Here is a 24,125-nt window from a genome sequence, read left to right as displayed (position 1 = left end):
GGGTTGGCGATGAATGACTAGCCGGCACCAAGTCCCGCGCTTCTTGTCCTTGGCTCCGTTTCATCGTTTCTGAAGCCGTGTGGCGTTCATCAAACGGGCCTTTTTTTCCGTTTCGTTTTAAACGCCACACAGTATCTGGTAATCAAGTTCTTTGATGGAAATCGTGGTCGAGCGGGCACGTCGAGTTGGGCGAGCAAGGCGGGTCCATTCATGCGTCCTTTGTTGCCCTCGTCACCAGGCCCAATCTCGAGACCACGCGAGTTAGAGGGATCCTCTGAGCGGCAATGCAGACGTTGTACGATGCTGATAGTATCGAGTATACAGACAAGCTGTCACTGGGGGACCCATGAAAGGTGATTGGTACACTCGATAGTATCGGAGAAGAGAGAGGCCAAGTTATCAATCGCACTAGATATGCAAGGGACAATGTGCAGCAAGCCAATCAACAGTCAGCTGCGTGTGCACTTGGCTGGCCTGCCAGGTCGTACCTTTAAACAAAATCGCATTCTCGTCTTCCTGGTTGGCCGAGGGAGCGTTAAGCTTGATCTAAATTTGGGTTGTTCCCTGGGGATTCTGAGCGTCAAGCGGCATCTCGCAGCGTGCCGTTCAAGGCTCACTACCAATGGGAAGCTTGGCAGCAACAAAGAGCTCTATGAATGGCCCGCAGAGGCCGATTTGCAGGCCAAGTGTTTGCCACGCCCAGAGGCTCATACCGGGCCCGTGATGACTTCCTGAAGGCTGGGCAATATATTTCGCATCGTGTCCCAGCCAGTGCCGAGTGAGCAGGTGGTCCATTGGCTGCGAGCGGAAGCGCCAGGAGGTTCTCTGAGCTGCAGTGATGGCGATGCTGATTTGTGAAGACATGTGTGCTCTTGCATCCTGACAACGCCGCCTGTCTGTCACCGCATGAGCAAGGCCCGCTCGACCCCTTACATGCTCCCTCTCGCGAATGGCCATCGTCGTCACAAAGATAGTCCGAATGGCCAGTGAGGGTCGCGGCGCGTACCGGGCTATCAGTTCAAACGGGCGGGACGATCAAGCACGCAAGCACCTGGTATCTTCATGTTTCAGATGGCCACTACCTCAGACCCTGGCTGGGAAACGAAGTCTTCAACGTCTCAGAAACTGCAGGATCTCGTCACTTGCCCGCTTACAGAGTCGTCAGTATGTACTCGTACTCCGGCCGTAGGGAGAGAAGAGGTCCTGTCCTGCTTGTGATATAATCTTTTAGAGAGCTTTCGACTCGGCGCATTGGTAATGGACAAGGACGAGGCAGAAAGGTCTTGATGCCGCGTTTGGTAACTTGATGTCGGCACACAGACTCTTTGTGGAGCAGGCCGAGCTTCGCTTTGTTAATCCTCCGCTCTGTGCGCCGATCGGCTTTGATCGAAGCAGAAGCGAGTGAAGCACATACAACGGCTATACCTCATACTAGGTAGCCTGTAGGAGCACGTCATGATCCCAAGCGTGTATGTATGTAGTAGTATTGTATGCGCTTGAGCTCGAGTGCGGCTGGACGATCCGATGCGCGCTGAATCATCGAGATGTCTTGCTTGCATGGGACGAAAAGTGACAGCGTCACAACACAGTCTGTACCCTGAAAGGTAGGGACCCACGAATAGATGATGCCTTCAAGCTCGTACGATATCACGGACCGGTAACCGTAGCAGCAGCTTGGCTCAGCTCTCCCTCCATGCTCCAGAAGAACCTGGCCAGTATGACAGACCGACAGCGCATCTCTGGAGAGCAGGGCATAGCCGCAAGCCACCGGCCTTATCCTGCGGTTACCCCAAAGCCCGTGGGCCGATGGCTTCTGCGCTGTCGTCGTCGGACAAGATGCGCTCGAGGAGGTACGACTGAGAGCGCAAAGACAACGGACCGCGGGTCGCTTTCCAACAAGGCGCCTGGGTGCAGAGTCATGGCCGGTCCAGCTGCGGTCACCTGCATTCATCGTCAACACGGCCTGGCGGCATCAGGCTTAGCGACGTCGCATTGGAAGCTGTCGAGCAACCGACCGATCCCTGCTGCTGCAGCATTGGCAATGAGGGGTCGCCCAGAGTCGTGATTCGGCCTTGAGTGCTCTGTCGAAGGGCTAGAGTGCGTCTGGCCTAGGACGGCTGCTTAGTGAGGTGAAGCAAGACATGGGGCCATGGGATCCGAGGGCGTACGCACTCTGACGCCGCCAATCACGGCCGCGCGTGTCTCTAGCAATGCCTCGTCTCCACTGCAGTGTCGCTCCAGGCGCGTTTCATCTTGAAAAGCCTCTCGTGCAGCAGCTCGGGCCGCAGGCTGGCCATGGCGATGCTGGGCTTTGCAAGGCTGGTGCAGCGATTGGCCGGGAGCTGCTGCTTGGAGGAAAGGTTGAAAGGCTTGGTGGCCTTGGAGCCTTGGAGCCTTGGTCCGTCGGCAGCGGAAAAAGGTTTGGCAGGCGCAGGAAGAAGAAAGCACGAGCACGAGCACAGTACATACACGCGACTTCCAAGTTGGTACAGCTACTACCGCTTGACCACCTACGAGGTCGCATTGCAGACGATGGCTATCGCAAAGACAAGCATTTGCTTACCCAGAGGCATGGCCGAGATGAACTGGTTGCTTTGATGCCACGCAGGAATTTAAAGGTCCATAACCATTGGGTGTCATCACCGCAAGAAAGCGTGCGACCTCGGGCGAAAGTGGCTGCGCCCTGACTGCCCTCTATCATCGTCTGCTTCAGATCGAGCAGAGTCGAACGCTTCTGCTTTCGCGCTTCTCCCTTTCAGGACTCAAACAGCGTCGACCTCCTCCCGCTGCCCTGTTTCGAATGTGACAAGGGGACCTGGGTGGTTGTTTTGGCGATGCGACAGCGCAAGTGTTTCCTTCTTCTGCCGCCCATCCTCGTTCCGCGTTGCCAACAAGATGCCATCTGATCGTCGCCGATTCGAGGAGCACAGATGTCGGACGACCCGCGGCAATCCTTCCAGGCTGGAGCTCACTGTGGGGGAGCTAGATCACATCACTGCGCAAAACATGGACCTTTGTTCCCTCTTTTCCGCGTTACAGGTGAACGACTCGGACGTTCTCTGGCTGGGCTCTGCATTCGAGAATATGCCTGCATGAAGAAGGAGCTTGCCTAGTGAACGGATCCTGCCAGCTCGCCAACGACTTGGCATTCGGAATTGGAGCCAGTGGGCTGTCGGAACTCGGAGTCACGGAAGCCGTTGACATGGAAGATTTGACAAGCCAGGTCTGAACGGAGAGCTTGTACTGGCCCTCCTATCCTTGGCTGACTTGGATTGAAACCTATCATGATCTCGAACGTCGGCATCAGATGTCCCCCTTTCTTCCCCGGTAAGAGCCATATATGCAAAAGACAGGACGAAGAGGGGTTTGGCGTCTTGGATTGATGAATCGAAAACAATGTTTATCGCATCCGTCTTGGGGGTTCCTGGTTTCCATGCCGGCAGTGACAGGTCAAGGAGAGGCGAGACACCGGCAATGGGAGCGTGGGAGCCATCTCTTGGTAACGCTGGGCTTCTGCTGCGTCCAGGACAAGGCCAGAAAGAGGCCCAATGAGATATCCTCGCTCGCATGGCCACGAGATGCGGTCGTCTCATGAGCCGCCAAATCACCTACATGCTGCAGTACTCCTCATATCGCTGCCCAGAAGGCATGGTAGTAGCTGTCGCGCTCAGGGGACGTCCTCGATAAGGCGGGTAAAGAGATGCTGCGGGGCCGGCCGCGAGGCACGAAAAAGCATGCTCCTGGCGATGAGCTCTCCATTCCCAGTCTGTTCATCGGCTCCGAGGCTTTCGTGTACTGATTCAGGGACCAAATGAGCCCTAGATTGCATGTTTATGCGGTCGACGCATCCGGTCAGGGGTACGCAAGGCTAGTGCCCAGCAGAGTAATAGACCTGCGATAGCCACACTATTCAATCAAACAAAGAGACTAGCAATGCGGACATTGTCCCTGCCATCAACTCTCGCTGCCCCTTTGTTGATGGCAATGGTCGAGGAGGCGGACTCTGCGGCATGAATGAGCATTGAGCCGTGAGAGGCCATTCATGCAAAGCAGACCGATGGGAATAGGAGCATCGCCACCTGGAGGCTGTATCCAAGCTGCCATGTGGTTGTCCGCCATCATCAGCGTGGTCGCTAGCGGAGATTAGTTACATTACCGTATATTGCCGAAATACCTGCAAAGGTACTTGTATGAGAGAGCCGGTATTTGGGGGAGCAGGGGAGCGAGCAGCAAAGCAGCCAGCCTTGGCGATGGGATACAGACGAAGCAGCAACAGCCAGATCCGGCCTCGTCAACTCCAGTTGGTCGAATGAGAACAGAGAGACGTCGTTGCATTGGCCTGCCAAAGCTGTTGAGGTGACGCTGTGAAGGGTCGGATCATGAAAGCTCTGTAATACTACCTCCAACGAAAATGTCACTCACTGGGCTGGCCTGCAGCTCTCTTCACCTTCACAACCCCCCCTTTGCTAGGCGTGATTTGTCGACACACGCCCATCCTATTTTTGTCTCGCTACCTGCACACCCACTCTCTGACAGTGTCGTGCAAAAACCTTGAGGTTCTGGAGCAGGGGAGCTTGAACTGGGTTCGTGTGGAGGCCAGGCCAGATCAAGGGGCCCGGTTTTGGCCCTCCTTTGCACGCAGCGTTCTTCAAGTTCCCCCTCGGCTGCCATTCTATCAGTGCTTGTTCTTGAGATGGAATGTACAAGTACGAGTCCTCGCAGCCACACTCCGAAGGCTGAGTACAAGTTACGGTATGGACGGATTTCTTCCAGAAACAACGCACAGATGAATGCATAAACTCGATGTTTGTTGTTTGTCTCCAGCTCCCTTTACTGGTAAGGTAGATGTCGATTCGCTGTAGAGCCTCCGTAGGATGGAGTGCAGGTGCGCATCTGGAGGTCGCGATGCCGGCACCTTTGGGGCGTGTTTGATCTCCTCAATGCATGCGTGCATCTGCTTTGGCCCTGATTGGGCTCTGCAGCAAAGCGCTCAGGCACCCAAACAAGTCCTCTGGAGCTGTCACGCACTTACAGACGCCCGTGTACCTGTACTTACCGGCCGTGGTTGGCTGTGGAGCCGCAGCCCACGAGCGCTCCGAACGCCAACCACGGCGCCAGCAGTGCGCTGCGAGTCCTCGCGGCGAGCAGCTGCCGTGCCGAGGACTGTTGCTGTTCCGTTGTTGCTACTTAGCAAGTATTCGTCTTATCGTCGAGTTGTTATGCTGTGCAATGCCGTGCTGTCATGTGAAATCAGTTGCGCTCTTTTTGCGTTTCTATTGTCAGGTCGGGTGCTTTGTTCTCTTCCGACTTATCGTCTGGCACCTACACGCCACAGCCTCCAGTGCCAACACCGCCCGCACCGCTGCGATTAGGTGGCGCTCTAAGGGGACGCAGCCACCAAGGTACCGCTACAGGCGTCCGCTGCGAGCACTGGACCTCGAGGGCTGCAGCACTGGTACGAGTACCACGGCTCACTCAACTGTGCAGGGCCTGGCCCCGGTGGGCTCAATGCTGCCCGCTCATGCGCCATGACAGCAACTGACTGAGGTGCTTCGTTTCCCAGCCCCACTCCCTCTCTCTGCTCTCTCTCGCTGCAGTCGCGCCCCGCCGCACTTGCCCGTACCGCCCACATCCCCATCCGGCTTAGCGCACGCCCGCCCGACCCTCTGGCTGGCTCCGAGCTCTTCGCTCTTGTGCGCACCGACCCTTGCACGCCCTCGCTCTTTTATTTTTATTTCTGTCACTAATGGCGCCTTTTATTATGATTTCTTTTCCTCCGCGTGTATTATTAGTGCCCCCTCCCCCCTCTCTCCTGCCCAAGGCAGCTTCCTCGTCCAAAGTATCATCCAGGTACACTGCCGCCAGCACCCGCGCGACAGAGTACGCCGCCTCTACTCCGTGCCGCCGCAGTACCTGTACCTTGCGCTAGTAGCACTGCTTATTACGGCTCTTCGCAACTCTTCCACGGCCCAGCAGCCCGTCCCAGGAACCGTCCAGGAACCGTCCAGCTCTCGCGCCAACAGAATCGAGGCGCTTCCTAGCACCAGCCAGCAGCACCACCGGCTCCAGTCGACAGCCAGATCAGACCAAAGCCGAGCCAGACGAGACGACAAAGGTACTTGCGTCCGCAGCCACCGACCCGCGCAGACCCAGGTACTCCCCCATCGGGCTGCTCGCCGGTTTCTTTCGATCTTGTACGTCCATCGCCCACAACAGGCTCGCTCAGGTACGGGCTCAGGCCAGGCACAGGCACAGACAGGCTCAGGCACAGGCATCCAATCCGCTGGAGGCGCACCAAGCAAGGCCCGCCACTCCACCCCATTAAACGTGCCCTTCCCCCGGCCGTCCATCCTCAGCGCTCCCCTTCTTCTGAAATCTCTTCCCTGTGTTTCTTATTTCAACGTTTTCCTGCCCTTTCGCTTCTTCCCTCCTCCGCCTCCACCCTCTCCCTCCTGTTTTTCCCGTTCTTCTTCGGAGCCGCGCAGACTCTCTCGTGTGCCCTCTTTTTCACCTTTTTATTCTTTTATTTTCTCACAAACGTTGGGCCAGGCTGTCCCTCAATCGCGCGCCTCAGTCGCCGCTCCCGCTCGCCGCTCCGCCACGCCATCATCGCCAGCGCCTCAAAGGCAAGACAAGGAACAAGACAAGACAACAACAACACGCCAGCGTTTGTCGCGGGGTTTTGCCGACTACGCTCCTTCTCCTGGTCCCTCCGTTTCTATACGCATTTAATTCGTCTGCGACCGACCGACGGCTTCGTCTCCTCGCCTTAGACGGTTCGCTTTTTGGACGCGCCCATACATTCGCTTGACGCTGTTGTTCTGGGACGTTCCCCCCTTGCTGTGCAACCTCTTTCAGTCGTTTCGAGCTGGTCTCTCCCACACACACACACACACCACACACAACCACCATCGCGTCAAATCGCCATTTCTCGCGACCCTCGGGCAGCGCCTTTCATTAAATACTTTCCTTGTCTCTCAGTCTCTTCTGGTCTCGCACCAGCATCTGCGCGCAGAACTCGCCAACTATCGCCCGCGCAGGAACCACAGGACAACCCCATCCGCCCTCGCCAATTGTATTGGCCCGCAGATACACACACACACATCGCCCAGACCGGTGTACTCCCGCCCTCCGACTCTCTTGACTCACCAAAAGAAAGAATAGCATCGCCACAACTCGCGCACCATGTATTCACAGCACCCGGCCATTGCGCCTCAGAAGCCTGAGACGTTCATGCTCAGCACCGAGGCCCAGCAGGCGCTTCCTCATGATGCCCAGGTCGCCCTCCAGCAAGTCGACAACCTCAAGTACTTCCTCATCTCCGCTCCCGTAGACTGGCAGCCGGATCAGTACATCCGACGCTTTCTGCTGCCGACGGGCGAGTACGTGTCTTGCATCCTGTGGAACAACCTCTTTCACATCTCGGGCACGGACATTGTGCGATGCCTTTCTTTCAGATTCCAGGCCTTTGGCCGCCCCGTCAAGAACTCCAAAAAGTTCGAGGAGGGAATCTTCTCCGATCTCCGAAACCTCAAGTCCGGAACTGACGCCTCCCTGGAGGAACCAAAGAGCGCTTTCCTCGACTTTCTCTACAAAAACAACTGCATCCGTACCCAGAAGAAGCAAAAGGTCTTTTACTGGTACAGTGTGCCCCACGACCGTCTCTTTCTGGATGCTCTGGAGCGTGACCTGAAGCGGGAGAAGATGGGCCAGGAGGCCACCACTGTCGCCGTCAGCGAGCCTGCGCTGTCCTTCCAGTACGACTCGTCGCAGTCGCTGTACGAGCAGCTGACCAAGAGCCAGCAGGCCAACTCGTCCTCCTTCAGCGCCCAGCAGTCTTCCTTTCACCCCGGCCAGTCGACCTCCCCCGTCGTCAGGGCCATGGACTCCATGCCTCCCCCGAGCATGATCCCTCACAGCATGGCCCCTTTGGCCGAGAGCATGGAGACCATGGTCTCCTACGACGCCATGAGCATGGCGCCCGCCGTCCCCCAGCAGGTCGCGGCAGTCAAGAGGGAAGCTGACTTCACTCGCGTGCACTACAACCAGAACGGCATTCCCATCACTCACAGCCATCACCGCCACTCCTCGATGCCCGCCTACGGCCTGGAGTATTCGCCTGCTCCCTCCTTCGTGTCTTCGGGCTACGAGGACTACAGCAACAGGGGCTTGTCCTTTGAGCCCATCACTCCTCCTCAGCAGGCCCTCGGCATGACTGCCGAGCCCGCCTACATCGCAAACGAGGAGACTGGACTCTACTCCGCCATCCCCGACCACCTCTCCGGCATGTCAGGCCTGGGCGGCATGGTGCAGATGCCCTCTCACCTCGCAGGCCCGCATTTCCCTCGCTCCTACGGCACCAACAACATTTACTCCGTGATCGAGGGATCTCCCACCTACAAGCAGCGGAGACGCCGCACGTCGATTCCCACGTCCATGTCTGCCATTGCGCCCACGTCGACTCCGTCTGCCCCTCACAGGCCTTCGGATCTGCGCAGGTCAGTGTCCGTCTCCATGGGACCCGTCGTTGAGGGAGAGGAGTCCAGCGGCAACTCGCCTAACAGCATGTACGCCAACTCTCAGCACAAGGATCTCATGGACATGTCAAGACACGGCAGCCCCGCCGTCCACCCCATGGCCCTGCAGCACGACTTTTCCCACATCAGCGACGACATGTCCGGTGATGGACGGTCCATGATGGGCGGCGGCATTGTCCGACGCGCCCGGTCAGCTACTGTGATGGAGCTGGGTCCTTACCCTCACAAGTCTCACTCCTGCCCCATCCCCACCTGTGGTCGGCTTTTCAAGCGCCTCGAGCACCTTAAGCGGTAAGTTCTCTCTCTCAGCAGAGCCAAGATGGGTCCACCAGGCTAATGAAGCGCTCCTCAGGCACGTTCGAACGCACACTCAAGAAAAGCCTTACATCTGCCCTCATTGCAGCAAAGCTTTCTCTCGGTCGGATAATCTGGCACAGTATGTCTCTCCCCTGTTGCTCCAAACCCCAATTCAAACCGTGTCGGTGACTAATCTGTTTGCTACAGGCACAAGCGCACCCACAGCCGCGAGGATGGTGGTGAAGGCTCATTGCATCTGTCTGCCGAGGAGGAGGAGGAGTACTCTGGCGAGGAGCATCTTGGATCTGTCGAAGAAGCTTCGCCAACGTCTGAGTCGGCTTTCCATCCCGGCTCTATCAACGCCGTCGTCACCAGCGGCACCATTGCTCCTCAGACGACCATGACGTCCAGCCATAGCTATAACAGCCTCCAGACCCTCAGCATGCCGATGACCATCAGCCAACCAACTGCTATCAACGCGGGCGGTGCCATGTAATGCGCCTGTTCTTTATCTGTACTTCATATGATCTTTTTTCCATTCTATTGCCTTTTTTCTCTTATCTGTTTGCGTCATGATACATTTTCACGTTCTATGGATCTCGGTTTAGGGGATTTCATGTGTGTCTTTTTTCTCTTTCCTTTCTCTTTCCTTTCTTGATATCATCTCCTTCATCTTTCCTATATCTCACAACCCCCTTTTTTCTTTAACGCGTCTTATGCTCGGATTGTCCTCTTTTTTTCTTTTACGGCTGCAAAACGCACAATATTTGCTCTTTCCACACGCATGGGCTCGGAGTCCAACCAGTAGCGGGGTAACATCTGCTTGGTTTGGGCTTCTCTGAGCGAACTAAAGAGAAGAGGTTTGCATGTGACAGGAGTGAAAACGACGCTATCTGTATATATTCAGTTATATACTCTTTGTTATTCAATGGCAAGATTATAGGGGGACTTTTTGTCGGTGGACTACCACTGTCGGAGGTTCCCTTTGTTTTATTGTTGAGGTGTAGGACTCAATAGGCATGAAAAGTAATTGCAAATTAACACACAAAACCGCTTCTATTGGTGATGTGCTTGGTCTGGGTAGCTCTCCAAACCCTCCACCTATGCTCTATAAATTGGTGTACCGCTTGGCTCTGCCAGTCTTGAATCAGACATTCATGAAATTCAAATCAACGCTATTGCTTCTCATCGTTTGCCTCTCCTGCCGAAGGTATCCCTCGCCCCTTCAATCTTCTTGACATCCCTCTCGCTTATCCTCAGCTCAGCACCCCTCATTCTACCCACGGCCGGTCCAAATCCACCACCGCCTCCTCCGCTCTTCCGATCCCTCTTCTTCTTCTTCCCCGTCTCCCGCTCCAGAATCACACCGCTCTCCTTGGCCTCGCGCCTCCGCTTAGCCTCCCTCTCCACAGCGGCAGCATTGATGCCCTTGCGCATGTGCATTGGCATCTTCTCCTGCTTGAGAATGGACGTTTTCGAGCCCAGGGCCTGGATGCGGAGGTCGAGCGCTTTCTGGCGGACGCGGCCTGCAGCGAAAGTCTTTGGCTCGGACTGCGACGACGACGACGAGAGGATGGAGGAGAGGGAGGTGGGCTTGTTGGTGCTGAGGAGGTGGGATTCTGCGATGAGGCGGCGGAGCTCGAGGTCTTGCGCGAGGAGGGAGGGGGCGTCTTCGGGGAGGGCGGAGGAGGATTTCGAGGACGGCTGGGGAGTCTTTGAAGATGAGGAGGAGGAGGTTGGGTCTGGTGGGCGGGAGGACTGGAGGTTGGAATTGTTAGCGTTTTCGTGTCGAAATGGGAGAAGAGAGTGGAGAGAGGGTTTACCATGAAGGCTTTGAGTTCGCGTTTGGACATTGTGCTCGTTTTGGGGGCTTGGGAGACGGAGTGGTCGACGACTTCGATGGTGGGAGAGTCTGGACGGTGTTGTCAGTTAAGAGGATGATGCATTGGGCAACGGGATGCGCAGCTGGTCCTACCGTCGTCCTCATCGTCATCTAGCTCGTCATCGTCGTCGTCGGAGCCGTCATCCTCATTCGACAATCCACCCCATTCGCCTCCTTCACCGTCACTGCCATTGCTATCGTCGTCACTGTCCTCCTCCTCTTCCTCCTCTCGCGCCTTGCGCTCTGCCTCCGGCAGCGGAAGGAACTGCGCTTCAAAGTGTCGTCGGAAGATTTCCTGTGCGTCTTCTGTCGATATTGTCGGCTCCTCTGTGGCCTTGCGCTTTCCGAGGACGGCCATTTTTGTGGGATTGGGGAATGCGAGCTGTATGTTGTTGTTGAAGAGCCTTGGTTTGGCGCTGATGGTGTGTGGTTTGGTTGCGACCAACGAAAGGCTTCAACTTTTTTGCGTTATCGTTATCGGCAGGTGCCCAGTATGTACTGTTGCGAGTGCTGTCCTGTTTAGGTTAAGCGCGCTTTGCATGTGTGTTGAGCTTCGGACCCCGCTTGTTCTGAACGGACGATGATGGATGAACTTCTTTGTTCTATTTCTACTCTATTTCAACCTCATTGAAGGTGCTGTCAATAAAGTGAACCAATTGGGCTTTGCCCCGGGTATATCCTGACTCCATCTTACACATACATATTTGAACAAAAAACGTCAACGCCTCTTCCAAACAAAACCCAAATCATGATGGCTTTAAACATGATCCATCGAAATGTCCCGAGAACAAACCCAACGAGATGACTCCTCCACACGCAAACCGCTGTACAGATCCGCCAATATCATCCTAGGCCTTTGCGCTACCACAAGAAACTGCCTCCTAACTGCCCGCCACGCCTCCTCGCAGCTGCTCTCGTCTGTCGGAACAGCAGCGCTCGCACCCCCATTTCGCCATGGGCATAGGCCAGCTGAGTCCTTTCGTGACCAAAGCGATAGGTCATGTACGCTTCCACGTCTTCGTGGGCGACCATGGATCTCACAATGTCCAGTGCCATGGCGACGTGGGACAGTGTGTCCAACCTGACGGTCATCTCCGGGTACAGCGCTATTGTCGCTCCGTGTGAGAGCAACAGCTCCACCACGGGCCCGCCCCGGCCCCCGGGATCGAACCTGGCGTGAGCGAGTGCTGTCCAGCCAAAGTCGTCCTCGTCGTCGATACTGACGGAGGGATTCCCCAGGAGAAGGTCCGCCACTTGGTACCATCCGTTCTGCGCGGCCAAGTGGAGAGGCGTCACGCCGTCGTCGTCCCTGGTGTTGGGATCAACGTCCTGCCGGTCGAGCAGCATCTCTACGATGGCGTGGCGGCCGAAGTGTGCCGCCCACGAGAGAGCATTCATCCCTACACCGTCCTTTTGGTCGGGCTCGATGTCAGGCCGCTGAAGGACGAGCTGTATCGCCCAGTCGCATCCCTTCTTCACCGCGTTGACGAGTGAGGAGGCCCCAAAGCAGTCGCCGACGTTGACGTCTATCCTGGGATCCTCGAGAAGCATGATGAGCATGTCCTCGTCTGCCAGGTAGACTGCCTCGTGCAAGGCCGTCTGCTCGTACACGTCTTGGCAGTTGGGATCGACGCTGGGATGGTCCAGAATGGCTTTCATGGCCGCATGGTTCTGGTACCTGACGGCGAGGTGGAGGGCAGTGGCGGCGAAGTCGACTGGCACATTGACGTCGAGCTCTGGATGCTCAAACAGCAGCGCTATCAATGTGTCGTGGCCATGGACTATCGCATGGCAGAGGGGCGTGCGGCCATTAGCGGCCCGCGAGTTGACGCTGACGCGATCATCGTGTCGCTCGAGCATCCTCCTCACGGTCTCTTCGTGGCCGTTCTTTACCGCCAGACAAAGAGGGTTTGCCCGCCGGTTTGCGTCCCAGTCGACCGTCAACTCGGGCCTTTCCAGCAGCAGGCTCACAATCTCTGTGTGCCCTTCCCTCGCTGCCAAGTCGACGGCCGTGCACCCGTCGCGGTCCTCGTGGTTCAAGTCCACGCCCGGCCACCGCAGGATCCTCTCCACCACGGCCATATGCCCGGCTTCTGCCGCCAGGAGGAGGGGTGTGGCACCCTTCGAGTTAGCAGAGCGCGTGAGAAGCGCCTGCTTTTGCCGAAGGATGTCATTGGAGCGGCTTTCTTCGATGCCCCTATCCGGGAACATCAGCTCCAACGACGAGTCCTCGCCGTTTCGTGCAAGTAAATGCACCAGGTTGTTGCCGTCGTCGTCTGGGACGGCCAGGAGATGTCGGGTGTACGTGAGTTCACCCGCCAAGAAGGGGGCCCCACGTACAAAGGCGTGTAAGTCCCTCGAGTTGAGGGACTCGGCGATCATGAGCAGCAGCTCAAGGGGAAGCACGGAAGACATCTTGTGCCTGGTTTGGGGGTCTTCGTGCTTGGGAAAGTGATGTAGTAAAGCTTTTATGAGAGAGAATAAAAGCTTTACTGATAATATTCACGGAAAATGGAGAGGAAAACGAGGGACTCTGGAGAGCATCCCTCCATTATATAGGCAGGCTGGGGGGCATGCTGCCATTGCTGTCGCCAACAAAACGAATCTCTGTTCAAGCCAACAAAAAGAAGGTTCACGAGAGCCTCAAACTCAACCGGACAAGGTCTGTCTGAACAGCCAATCTCCGAAGACTACTCGACTTTACTAGACGGATTGTGTACAGGATCAAAGCCATTTCGAAGGGATCGCAAAGTTAATCGGGCCACATCAATGCAAACTGAGCTGTGTGTGGGAGCAGCCTCAAGACAATCCGCCGGAAAGTGTCCGTTTCAACAGGAGACTTACGAAGACTTGGCGTTGAACGCCAGAACCTTGTCGTTATTTTTGACGATCTAAGGGGACTTTCGGAGCCACGGCATACAACTCATCGAGATCTGACAGAACAGAGGGTTCGATCATTGTGGCTATGGGACTAAGAGCCTCTATTCAACAACTCTACTTTTAGAGTTGAAGCTCCTTGGTGTGACACCTGTCAATGAAAGCACCCACATGGGCCGGTACAAAGACTCCCTTAGCACAGAGGAAATTGTCGAGCTCGAGAATTCATTTACGCCGCTTTGAGTCTGGAAGAAGGTCATAAGCGTAGCGGAGTGGCTTACAGCGAGAGAAGACTTTGAGCACATCAGAGTGGTTAGCAGCCCATTAGGAATTGCGGATGGTTTTTGGTGTCAACCCCCCTTTCTAGCAAGCGGTTCGCACGAAAAGAAAGTGCCGAAAAACTATTCGCACACAAGACCGTTCGACATTCCGGGATACTGTACTTGTTGGCTCAATTTATGTGGGCGTTCACTTTGCGGTCCTCCTTTTCCGTAGCCTTCCTGTCTACCTTAGTGTTACGTTTGTTAGAGTTGCATGTATTCTGTATTCGGTATCTTGAAGGAATGAAAGAGTGGCTTTCTCTTCCTTTGTAATATGAGCGTCTCCAGTGCGAACTGAGGCTTCGCGTAAATTCTGCCCTAATTCATAGTTGAAGGCTCTATTTTGCATTCTTCCCCCTATTTCCTCTTCAATACTGAGGCCCCCTGAAAGCCTCAAACCATGAGGTCGGCGAATCCTATTCCCGGCCCGTGTGTGTTTTTGTAAGCACCCCTCCTGGTGTCGTCACCGGCAATACAGAAGTCCACCGGAAGCGGGTGCCAGAAACGGCATTCCATGGGAAAATACACACGCACATCTAACAATATGCGCACCCTTTAGTAGAGATCTAATCACCAAAAAGGTGCGCGTACTAAAGCAAGTGTATGCTTGCAGCGCTTTTTGTGCCGCTTTTTCTGCCAAGGCACTCCGTCACCGGTCGGGGAGCTGTCAGTTTATCCTCGGCTGAGAGCCGATGCTTTCCAGCACTCATTAGCCATCACAAGCCGACTGCTTCGTCTTCGTCTTCATCTTCCAGAACCAATTGATGAAGGCTCTACGGATTTATTAGAAGCTCAAACTCTCTGTTCTAAGCTCTCCTTCATATACAGACGCCATGAACTCGTTCCGCTTCCTGAGACCCGCGGTCGGCAAGGTGCCGTTCCAGCGGTCCACGCTGCCCCGAGTCGCTCGGGCCTACAGCTCCAAGACGTATGAATATATCCTGACTTCCACCCCGAAGCCAGGCGTAGGGCAAGGTATGTAGACTCTTCAATTGGCTCTGATAGCTGCAAATAAAAACAAGAGGCTGACTGATACCTTCATTCTCAACAATTCCCAGTGACCTTGAACCGCCCAAAGGCGCTCAACGCGCTGTGCACCCCCCTCATCCATGAGCTCAACGACGCCCTCAACGACTTCAACGCCTCCGAGGAGACGTCCGTCATCGTCCTCACCGGCTCGCAAAAGGCCTTTGCCGCCGGCGCCGACATCAAGGAGATGGCGCCGCTGACCTTCTCCGAGGCCTACACCAAGGCCTTCATCGAGTCGTGGTCCCTGCTGACGACGCAGGTCAAGAAGCCCATCATCGCCGCCGTCTCCGGCCACGCCCTCGGCGGCGGCTGCGAGCTCGCCATGATGTGCGACCTCCTCTACTGCACCGAGACGGCCAACTTTGGCCAGCCCGAGATCAAGCTGGGGACCATCCCCGGCGCCGGCGGCAGCCAGCGGCTCACGCGCGCCATCGGCAAGTCCAAGGCCATGGAGCTCATCCTCACGGGCAAGTCCTTCAGCGGCGCCGAGGCCGAGAAGTGGGGGCTCGCGGCCAAGGCGTTCCCCTCGTACGAGGCGCTGATGGAGGAGACGCTGAAGCTGGCGGAGACGATTGCCGGGTACTCAAAGGTCGCCGTGCAGGCGGCCAAGGAGGTGGTGAACAAGAGCCAGGACCTCGGGCTGCGTGATGGTGTTGAGTTTGAGAGGCGGGTGTTCCATAGCTTGTTTGGGAGCCAGGATCAGAAGATTGGGATGAAGGCTTTTGCTGAGAAGAAGAAGGCTGAGTGGACTCACTCGTAAGTGTGCAAGGGGTGGTATTTGTATGTCACTGCGAAATAGATAGGCATATACGATGAACAAAAGCACACTACAAGCCAAACAAACAGTACGGACATGAAGTATTGTTACTAATTGGAGCAATCGTGCTTGATGCTGCAGCTGTTCCTCAAGTTTTCTGCTTCTTGCTGCTTCCAATCCTGACAATGTCGGGCCATTCCAGCGTATCCTTCTCAATCTCCTCCGTTGCCTGAGAGAGCAACGTCGCGACGACATCATGCAGCCAAACAATGGGGAGACCGATGGTGTTCAAGACGCCCTGAAAGAGGTTTAGCAGGCCGTTGCCATTCTTAGCATCTCGGATGAAGCCCGGTTTGAGGATGCAGACTTCGATGGCACCGTTGGCCTTTTGGGCAAAGTCCAGGATTCGAGTTTCGACCTCTCCCTGCAATGAGTCCGTTTTTTAGCTCTCCCTTCAACCCATAGTTTCATGCAGTTCAAGATTCTTTCTCGTAATGAAAGGAGGAAGAAGAGCAAGAAAGGACCGGAAACTTACTCTCAAAAGACCGTAGTCGCCCATCATCCACGGCTTCTTGGCTGGATCGCGCTGAGCAATGGCACCACTGACGTAGACGAAATGGAGTGGCTTCGACGCATCCTTTCTCGAAGCTTTGGAGAGCTGCTCCAGTCCGTAGATGGTGTAATCCAGACAGATCTTGCGGACCTCGTCCCAGGGCATTGACGCGGAGTTATTCGGAGTTACAGCCATCAGCCTGCAAAAACACACGACATTAGTCGACCAAATCTCTCTCTTTCTCTGCCTTCATCTTCAGTCGAAAAGAGAGAGAGAGAGAAACTCACCAGATGCAGGCATCGGCGTTTGCAAGATGTTTCTTGACAGTGTCTGAATAATTCAGAAAGTCGTCGACCACGACAGAGGTGAACTTTTCTGCGTCGCTGGAGCCCTTGAGGCTCTCCGGGACGGAGGTCTCGCGCCGGGCAAGGCCCACGACGGAGGTTATGGTCGGGTTGGTGAGGGCTTGGCGGACGACTTCTTGGCCTACGAAGCCGCTGGCTCCGACGACGATGAGCTTCATGATGGGCGATGGTTTGATGCTTGGTTTGATGGGAGTTTGAGTGGAGGGTGCTGAGTTGCGTCACTGATACTCGACACTTCTTATATATACCATACCGTTGAAAGTCCAACGGACTTATTAACACCATGGGTGCGTGCAGCGAAGTACTTGTGCTAGGATGACTATTGATCTACTAAGCACATCCTGATTCTTCGACTTGGGCTAAATGCTGTTGTTATAAGGCATCGTTCTTCTTATTGCTAGGTATGCTACGCAGTTGGAAGTCGACGGCCGTATGGCTCCGTTACCTACATGTAGTAACTGCTGAATATCCCCGATTCCGTTCAGGAGCGCAACCCTCGTTTCTTCGGTCGATAATATCGATAGCCTCCTGACGAGTACCTCAGATCAGCTTATGACATGCTCGGACATGTTGGGACGGAGTTTGACGACGGGGGCGTGATTCTCGAAGCAAAGTGATTCAGCAATAGGTCAACTCTAACGCCTCGAACCGCACAGGCACCTTTAGCAAGGCGCGGGCCGTCCGCAAGGGCCGCTGAATAATCGGTGGGGTGCTTCTCCGTACCCCGTATAATAGATCGGATGGATTCTCTCTGGGGAAGCTTTATGAAGCATTCTCAATCATATTGTTCAGTAAGTATATATAAAGTAATAAGGTAGGTAAGAATGTAAGTGATAAAACAGCATACTGCGAGAGGCATCTGAGGTAAAGATTTACACAGTGTATTCACCAACACGAGGATCATGCCCTCTAATTCACACGCCTTGCTTGTTGCTATCCACCCCGAATTGGCACCTCTGTTCCGGTTATACGAGCCCTCTCGTCTCATTGATGAGAAAATGGCACCTGGTCGAAAAGAGTGACGAGGCATCCGCTGGTCAAGTTGGTACGTACCCACAGCCCGTCTTGCCCTGAATGGCCAGTGACTCCAAGCTCCAAATCTGCTCTTTTCCTCCATGAACCTCGACTCTCTTCCATGCAAAAACCATCTCGTCCACATGCGCGGTCTACATAATCCAGGCATCTCCCTGACATCAAGCAGAAACAGAACATGAATGGAGTCGCGCACACACGCTCTCGACCTCGGCAAGGAGTTGACGTGCTCGGTATGAATCCCGCCATTTCGGTGTCCCCTCCATGTTCCATTCTCTCAAGGCAGAGCCCATGTTAAACGCATCGTTCCCACAGATATGCACTGAGCTCCTCTACCAGCCGCTGACTCTGCTCGACTGCCTTCACACATACTGCGGCGCGTGTCTCAAGGAGTGGTTCCGCTTCCAGGCCGAAAAGGTCGGCCGCGCACGCACGCCGCCACCTCCAGACGCAATCATCTTCACATGCCCGTCATGTCGGAGCTCCGTGCGGGACACGCGGCACAATGCCACCGTCGCGACCCTCCTTGAGATGTACACTGCTGCGAATCCCAACAAGCAACGACCCGAGGCCGACAAGCGGGAGATGGAAGAAAAGTACAAGCCCGGCGACCAGGTTCTGCCCAAAGTCAAGACCCGGGAACGTACGGCTGAGGAGAAGCGGCTCGAGGAGGAAGACCGGAGGCTGATGGACGAGGTCAGGGAGATGAGCCTGAGGGAGGCTGTTGAAGCAGCCATGCCAGAGAGCCAACAGGCCAGGTCCGCTCGGAGACATGCAGATGGGCGAAGCAGCGATGGGCGGGCTCGATCCAACTCCGAGTATAGATCGGATGGCCATCCGCAACGAGCAAGAGACGGAACGGGGAGAAACGGTCAGAGCAACGCCGAATATCTGTCTCCCGAAGGCGAGTCGCAGTCTCGGAGCAGACGAAGCGAGTCCCGGCAGCGCCAGGTCGAGCATCAGTCGTCACTGCGGTCCCTGATCGGGTCCGAGATGAGCGAGCGGGACATTGAGAGGGAAATCGAGGAATTCGCACGGCAAATCCAAGAAGAGGGGCTTTTGGATGGCCTCGATCTCGACAACATCGATTTGAGCCGAGATGACGAGCTCAGTCAACGCATCACGGAAGCGTATAGGAGGCGCCAAAGGGGCCGTTCGCGACAGGAGCAGCCGGAGAGACGACCCGAAGCCCGGGCACGGAACAGCGCCTCATCCAGATCAAGAGATTACAGGCTGCGACCTGATAATGCTCGACCGCAAAGCCGGCATCGGGCGCATTCACGATCAACGAGCGAGGTGGGCGACAGGAATAGACCGCCAGTTTCGCCATCAGCCAATCTCGGGGTACGGGAGCCGGAGACGAGGGCAAGGAGACGAACAACTAGCGGCGGCCATCACTCGACGACCGCCGTGCCGCCCAACAACGGCTCCTCGCTCTCTTCCATGGATGCTAGGCCTGCTGCTCACTCTCAGAACGATTTGGGTCTGAGGAGAGAACATAGCGATTTTGATCCTTCGGCATCCGTCCCTGCTCTTAGGATCGGTAGAAGCTCCAGTTCAACGGCCGTACCGGCTGCTGCTCACCCAGCAGATACTCCACCAAGGCCCAATGGGAATATCGCGTCGTTTGCGAGCCGTACACAGAGCTACCCATCCACATCCACGCCGTCGCATGCAATCCCCCCTGAATTGATGGAAATCACAGCTGCACGGAACTCCAAGCAAAGCCGACCAACCGAAGTGGTAAGCCCACCGGCCTCTCTGGTATCTAGCCCTGTCGAGAGCCCAATGGCGGCGCCCTCCAGGCACCAGCGCACACAATCCCAGCTGTTCGAAGAGCCTTCAATCAGCTGCTCGCGCTGCCGAAAAGCCAACATCCAGTACGATGTGCACTACAACTGCAGGGTGTGTAACGACGGGCACTGGAATTTGTGCGTGGACTGCTACCGGTCCGGTAAGGGGTGCCTTTACTGGTTCGGATTTGGCTATGGGGCCTGGAAGAAGTGGGAGAAGCGCAAGCAGGCCGACGACACGATTGCCATGCCTCACATGCTGAACGCCGGTCGCTATATGCGGCCAGCCTCAACAACCGCCAGCGCTGACGGTAAGAAGACAATGACGACCGATGAGCCAAGGTCGAGGCTGGAGACGGGCACATTCTGTGCGCGGTGCTTTGCATGGACCAACGAGTGCTTCTGGCGCTGTGACGTCTGCAACGAAGGCGACTGGGGGTTCTGCAACAACTGCGTAAACGAGGGCAAGTCGTGCAGCCACAGGCTTCTGCCGTTGGCTCACGAAGCAACGCTCAAGTCCACGTACGTGCCTCGCAGTCCGCGGTCGGGCGGTCGGCCCTCTAGAGCGACTGTAATCACAGCGTCGCAATTATCAGGAGTTGGTCCATTCAGGCCACTCTCATTCAAGGTCAGGTGCGACATTTGCAAGGATACCGTCCCGCCCTCCGAGTTGAGATATCACTGCTTCAGCTGCTCAAGCACAGCTGTGCAAGATGCCACTCCTGGCGACTATGATATATGCACCTCGTGCTACAGCGGCCTCGAGTCAAAGGGGGACATTAGCGAAGAGAACGGCTCGTCGGGCTGGAGAAGGTGTCCCAGTGGCCACAGAATGGCTATTGTTGGGTTCATGGAAGGCAAGCTTGGACACTGGCGGTTTGTGGAAAAAGATGTCGTTGGCGGGAGGGCCCTCCGTTCCGAGCCTCTCGAGAACATTGCGCATCCCGACTTTATGAAGTGGTCATGGTATGAGGGGAATGAAAAGCGTGAGCGTCTCGTCACCACAGATGTGTCGGCGACAGCTCCAGAGAGGCTCGGCGAGATTGTGTATGCACGCGACTTCCCACCGGATGGAGGTTCTGGCTTGACGGCCCATGCCATGTGGGCGTGGTATCCCAAACCTGGCGCCGAGGACGAGCTGATGTTTCCGCGCGGAGCCGACATCCAGGAGATACGGGATCTCAACGGCGACTGGTTCTTTGGGACGTATATGGGGGCCAAGGGCGTGTTTCCGGCGCCCTATGTGAAGCTGCCACAACAGCCATGAGGAGAAGCAAGCATGTTAACATGTGGACGACATAGCTGGATGCCTTCATGCTCTTATTTTCTTCGATTTTCACGGCAAGATCGTATGTGATGAGATTTATGGTTTTATATACCCGGGTTGTTGGAACTCTTGCAAGCAAGAGGGCAGTCTACCTAAGATAGTCGGATACTTCAGGTTGTCGACAATGAGGCAGACGTAGAGATGGACTTGATACGACGTATTAATACCTCACGACATACAATAGCACCGCGTTATCAAGATTCTCTATTCTTCTTTCACATAATTGCGACATCAACAGTAGCAACCGAAGTACCACGGCCTCTGCCAGCGCCCTTCACTGCCCCGATGAACGGCATCTAACATCTAATCGAAGCGCAAAATGACGTGATCGGGCCCTCGGCCTGAAATGCCCCACCTCCGGGCCATCGGCGGCAACCGCAGCGGCAGGACAGAAGGAACAACCGACCTGAAGCTGACAAACAACCTCACTCTTCCGCTTCCGATTCCCAATTGAAGCCGTTCCCGCGTCTTTCTTCTCATTCTCTTCAAGCAGGGCGAGGCTACAGCGTCTGGCCTTTGAAAGCAATGTTCCGACACACGACGCGGCGCTTGGCTGCTGCGGCGGCGAAAGCTGCTGAGCCCAGCGCATACACTCTTGCCGTGTCGCGGGCGCAGGGCGTTGCTCGAGGGCTGACTGGAGGTACGAGGAGATGCGATGTGGTTTGGACGAGGTATCGAGTCGAGATCAAGCGCTGACCTGTTCCCTGCTTCCACCACGCACAGCCATTGGAAACACGCCCCTGATCCGCCTCAACCGCCTGTCCGAAGAAACGGGCTGCGAGATCCTTGGCAAGGCCGAGTTCATGAATCCTGGCGGCTCCGTCAAGGACCGCGCAGCCCTGTACGTGGTCAAGGACGCCGAGGAGCGCGGCCTGCTCAAGCCGGGCGGCACCGTGGTCGAGGGCACCGCGGGAAACACGGGCATCGGGCTGGCGCACGTGTGCCGGTCGCGCGGCTACAAGCTGGTCATCTACATGCCCAACACGCAGTCGCAGGGCAAGATTGACCTGCTGCGGCTGCTGGGCGCCGAGGTGTACCCCGTGCCGGCTGTGGCGTTTGACAACCCGCAAAACTACAACCACCAGGCGCGGCGGCACGCCGAGGCGCTGGACAACGCCGTGTGGACGAACCAGTTCGACAACACGGCCAACCGGCGGGCGCACATTGAGACGACGGGGCCCGAGATCTGGGCGCAGACGGACGGCAAGGTGGACGCCTTTACGTGCGCGACGGGCACCGCCGGCACGCTCGCGGGCACGACGAGATACCTCAAGGAGGTCTCGGGCGGCCGCGTCAAGAGCTTCCTGGCGGACCCCCCGGGCAGCGTGCTGCACTCGTACATCCAGTCGGGCGGCCAGCTGACGGAGCGCAGCGGCTCGAGCATCACCGAGGGCATCGGCCAGGGCCGCGTGACGGACAACCTGCGGCCGGACATTGACCTGCTGGACGGGTCGCTCAACATCTCGGACGAGAAGAGCATCGAGATGGTGTACCGCTGCCTGGACGAGGAGGGGCTGTACCTGGGCGCGTCGTCGTCGCTCAACGTCGTCGCCGCCAAGGAGGTGGCCGAGAAGCTGGGCAAGGGTCACGTCGTGGTGACGATGCTGTGCGACGGGGCGTATCGCTATGCCGAGCGGCTGTTTTCGCGCAAGTGGCTGGAGGAGAAGAAGCTGCTGGGGGCTATTCCGAAGCATCTGGAGAAGTACATTGTGTTGCCGTAAAACGGTCAGAGGCTCTGTGTTGGTTTGACTTTTTTTTTTCTGCTTCATATATTGTACACGTATATACATCATACATACAAGGTATAGATCTCTGGCGTGTTGTTTTTCCTTCTGGAGGCCGTTTTCTCTTTATTCGTTTCATTTTCCCCTGTGCCTCGCAACCCGAAGGTAGTCATTGTTGGGTCTCCTCCCCTCTCTTACTTTTTTTATACATAGAGGCGCATTACCACTTGGGGGCTTCTCCGACAATCTTCTCGTACTCCTCAGCCCAGCCTTTTGTCGAGCTCTTGCTCGTCTGAACAAAGTGCCGCAGATGATTTTGCAGCGCAACCTCCACCGGCGTCAGGACCTGCGCCTCCCCGCCGACAATCTCGCGCGCCAGCTCGATGCCCTTGATGTTCTGCGCCAGCACCTGCACGTAGGCGCTCCCGTTGAGGGCCTTTGGGTTCTTGACGCCCTTGGGGCTCGAGTTGCGCTCCAGCGTGGGGTTGAGCTTTGCAAAGTCGGGCAGCTCCTCCAGGTTGGCGTCGGTCGCGTCCTTCCACAGCGAGCTGAGCAGCTGGATCTCGTCTCGGAGGAGGACAATGTCCAGGACTATGGGTTCGCCGGCGTCTCGCTTGACCTTGATGGCGGACGCCCGCGTGAAGAGCGTCATGCCGCGGACCAGGCGCGAAAAGTGCAGCCTCTCGCGCGTGGGCTGGCCCTCGACCATGTGTTCCTTGCGCTGGAGGAGGTCGAGGACCTGGTCCGCCCACTTCTGCGCCTGCTTCGTCTCGGCCGGGTCCCACTTGCTGTCGGTGATCTTGTCGTTGACGTAGGAGAGAACGCGGACGACCGTCTCCGGGTTCGTCAGCAAGAGGCCCGTCTTCTCCGCTTGCTTGGCGCACTCGATGACGGCGAGGACGTTGCCGCTCTGGCCGGCCATGCGCACAATCTTGCCCCAGTGGTTGGCCTTGAGCCGGATGCCAGCCTTCTTGTACCCCGCGAGCAGGGTGCCCAGGTTGGCCCAGTCGTCGCGGGTGCGCATGCTGGCGAGGGCCTTTGCGAGGACGGCCTTTGAGTTTTCGACGTCGCGGAAGCGGTCGATGGAGGAGAACTTGTGCTCGAGGCCCTCGACCTCGATGATGATGGGGTTCTGCTCGAGGTACGTCTTCATCTTGGGGTCGAAGACGAGCTTGCGCTGCTTCTCGGGGAGGTAGGCGGGGAGGATGATGGTTTCCTGGATGGAGGCGAGGATCCTGTTCATTTCGGCGTTTTCGGTCTCGGCGAAGACGGCGCTGACGCCTGTTGCGCTTCAATTGTTAGGGGTTTCTGGATCAAGATGCATCTTTCCATATGGTCTCGATATGCGTACCATGAACTGGCGATGTGCTGAATTGCCTCTGGGCGGGACTTGGCCGTCCGCTGAGTCGCCCGACCGACCGGGCGGCCAGTCTTAGCGACCGATTTGATATTGTCGCCATCTTCCGGTGTTTTCTCTCATATGCTTGCCAGAGAAATGGGTTAATACAAGAAGCAGACCAGTTGAGTCTGAATATTTTCGACCTTGAAACTGCCGTAAAGCGGCAAGACGGTTGGGTGGGTCGGAGAAAAAGAGGAGCCGGGCCAATCACGGCGGCGAATTGCTCTGCTTCT

General features: G+C 56.3%; 9 protein-coding genes across 9 annotated transcripts; 4 read left to right on the top strand and 5 right to left on the bottom strand.

The window, feature by feature from the left end:
• Nucleotides 1-2,204: 2,204 nt before the first annotated feature.
• On the bottom strand, nucleotides 2,205-2,573 carry BBK36DRAFT_1161424 (hypothetical protein; the record flags this gene model as incomplete). Its single annotated transcript, XM_024894370.1, has 2 exons — nucleotides 2,205-2,394; nucleotides 2,515-2,573. 2 exons carry the CDS (start codon nucleotides 2,571-2,573, stop codon nucleotides 2,205-2,207), a joined length of 249 nt encoding a protein of 82 aa, XP_024747690.1.
• Nucleotides 2,574-7,185: 4,612 nt separating this feature from the next.
• On the top strand, nucleotides 7,186-9,330 carry BBK36DRAFT_1161423 (STE12-like protein; the record flags this gene model as incomplete). Its single annotated transcript, XM_024894369.1, has 3 exons — nucleotides 7,186-8,828; nucleotides 8,890-8,973; nucleotides 9,042-9,330. 3 exons carry the CDS (start codon nucleotides 7,186-7,188, stop codon nucleotides 9,328-9,330), a joined length of 2,016 nt encoding a protein of 671 aa, XP_024747689.1.
• A 689-nt stretch (nucleotides 9,331-10,019) lies between these two features.
• Nucleotides 10,020-11,074, bottom strand: BBK36DRAFT_1161422 (hypothetical protein; the record flags this gene model as incomplete). The annotated part of the gene is made up of 3 exons (XM_024894368.1): nucleotides 10,020-10,592; nucleotides 10,658-10,746; nucleotides 10,810-11,074. 3 exons carry the CDS (start codon nucleotides 11,072-11,074, stop codon nucleotides 10,020-10,022), a joined length of 927 nt encoding a protein of 308 aa, XP_024747688.1.
• Nucleotides 11,075-11,991: 917 nt separating this feature from the next.
• Nucleotides 11,992-12,798, bottom strand: BBK36DRAFT_1099887 (ankyrin; the record flags this gene model as incomplete). Its single annotated transcript, XM_024889143.1, has 2 exons — nucleotides 11,992-12,300; nucleotides 12,400-12,798. Coding segments are annotated over 2 exons (708 nt in total), but the record flags the coding sequence as incomplete, so codon positions are not given.
• Nucleotides 12,799-14,746: 1,948 nt separating this feature from the next.
• On the top strand, nucleotides 14,747-15,702 carry BBK36DRAFT_1124474 (ClpP/crotonase; the record flags this gene model as incomplete). The annotated part of the gene is made up of 2 exons (XM_024891167.1): nucleotides 14,747-14,888; nucleotides 14,972-15,702. 2 exons carry the CDS (start codon nucleotides 14,747-14,749, stop codon nucleotides 15,700-15,702), a joined length of 873 nt encoding a protein of 290 aa, XP_024747686.1.
• Nucleotides 15,703-15,847: 145 nt separating this feature from the next.
• BBK36DRAFT_1123796 (hypothetical protein) lies at nucleotides 15,848-16,775 on the bottom strand (the record flags this gene model as incomplete). Its single annotated transcript, XM_024891106.1, has 3 exons — nucleotides 15,848-16,123; nucleotides 16,235-16,451; nucleotides 16,540-16,775. 3 exons carry the CDS (start codon nucleotides 16,773-16,775, stop codon nucleotides 15,848-15,850), a joined length of 729 nt encoding a protein of 242 aa, XP_024747685.1.
• A 1,052-nt stretch (nucleotides 16,776-17,827) lies between these two features.
• BBK36DRAFT_1170937 (hypothetical protein) lies at nucleotides 17,828-20,709 on the top strand (the record flags this gene model as incomplete). Its single annotated transcript, XM_024895506.1, has 3 exons — nucleotides 17,828-17,875; nucleotides 17,965-20,408; nucleotides 20,475-20,709. 3 exons carry the CDS (start codon nucleotides 17,828-17,830, stop codon nucleotides 20,707-20,709), a joined length of 2,727 nt encoding a protein of 908 aa, XP_024747684.1.
• Nucleotides 20,710-21,294: 585 nt separating this feature from the next.
• On the top strand, nucleotides 21,295-22,490 carry BBK36DRAFT_1170936 (pyridoxal phosphate-dependent enzyme, beta subunit; the record flags this gene model as incomplete). The annotated part of the gene is made up of 2 exons (XM_024895505.1): nucleotides 21,295-21,409; nucleotides 21,493-22,490. The coding sequence occupies 2 exons, from the start codon at nucleotides 21,295-21,297 to the stop codon at nucleotides 22,488-22,490; spliced, it is 1,113 nt and encodes a 370-aa protein (XP_024747683.1).
• Nucleotides 22,491-22,713: 223 nt separating this feature from the next.
• BBK36DRAFT_1136085 (hypothetical protein) lies at nucleotides 22,714-23,796 on the bottom strand (the record flags this gene model as incomplete). Its single annotated transcript, XM_024892861.1, has 1 exon — nucleotides 22,714-23,796. Exon 1 carries the CDS (start codon nucleotides 23,734-23,736, stop codon nucleotides 22,714-22,716), a length of 1,023 nt encoding a protein of 340 aa, XP_024747682.1. The 5' UTR covers nucleotides 23,737-23,796.
• Between the last annotated feature and the right edge of the window lie 329 nt (nucleotides 23,797-24,125).

Source organism: Trichoderma citrinoviride, assembly GCF_003025115.1.
Source record: "Trichoderma citrinoviride strain TUCIM 6016 unplaced genomic scaffold BBK36scaffold_11, whole genome shotgun sequence".
NCBI lineage: Eukaryota > Fungi > Ascomycota > Sordariomycetes > Hypocreales > Hypocreaceae > Trichoderma > Trichoderma citrinoviride.
This window is presented reverse-complemented; position numbering and strand designations above follow the sequence as displayed.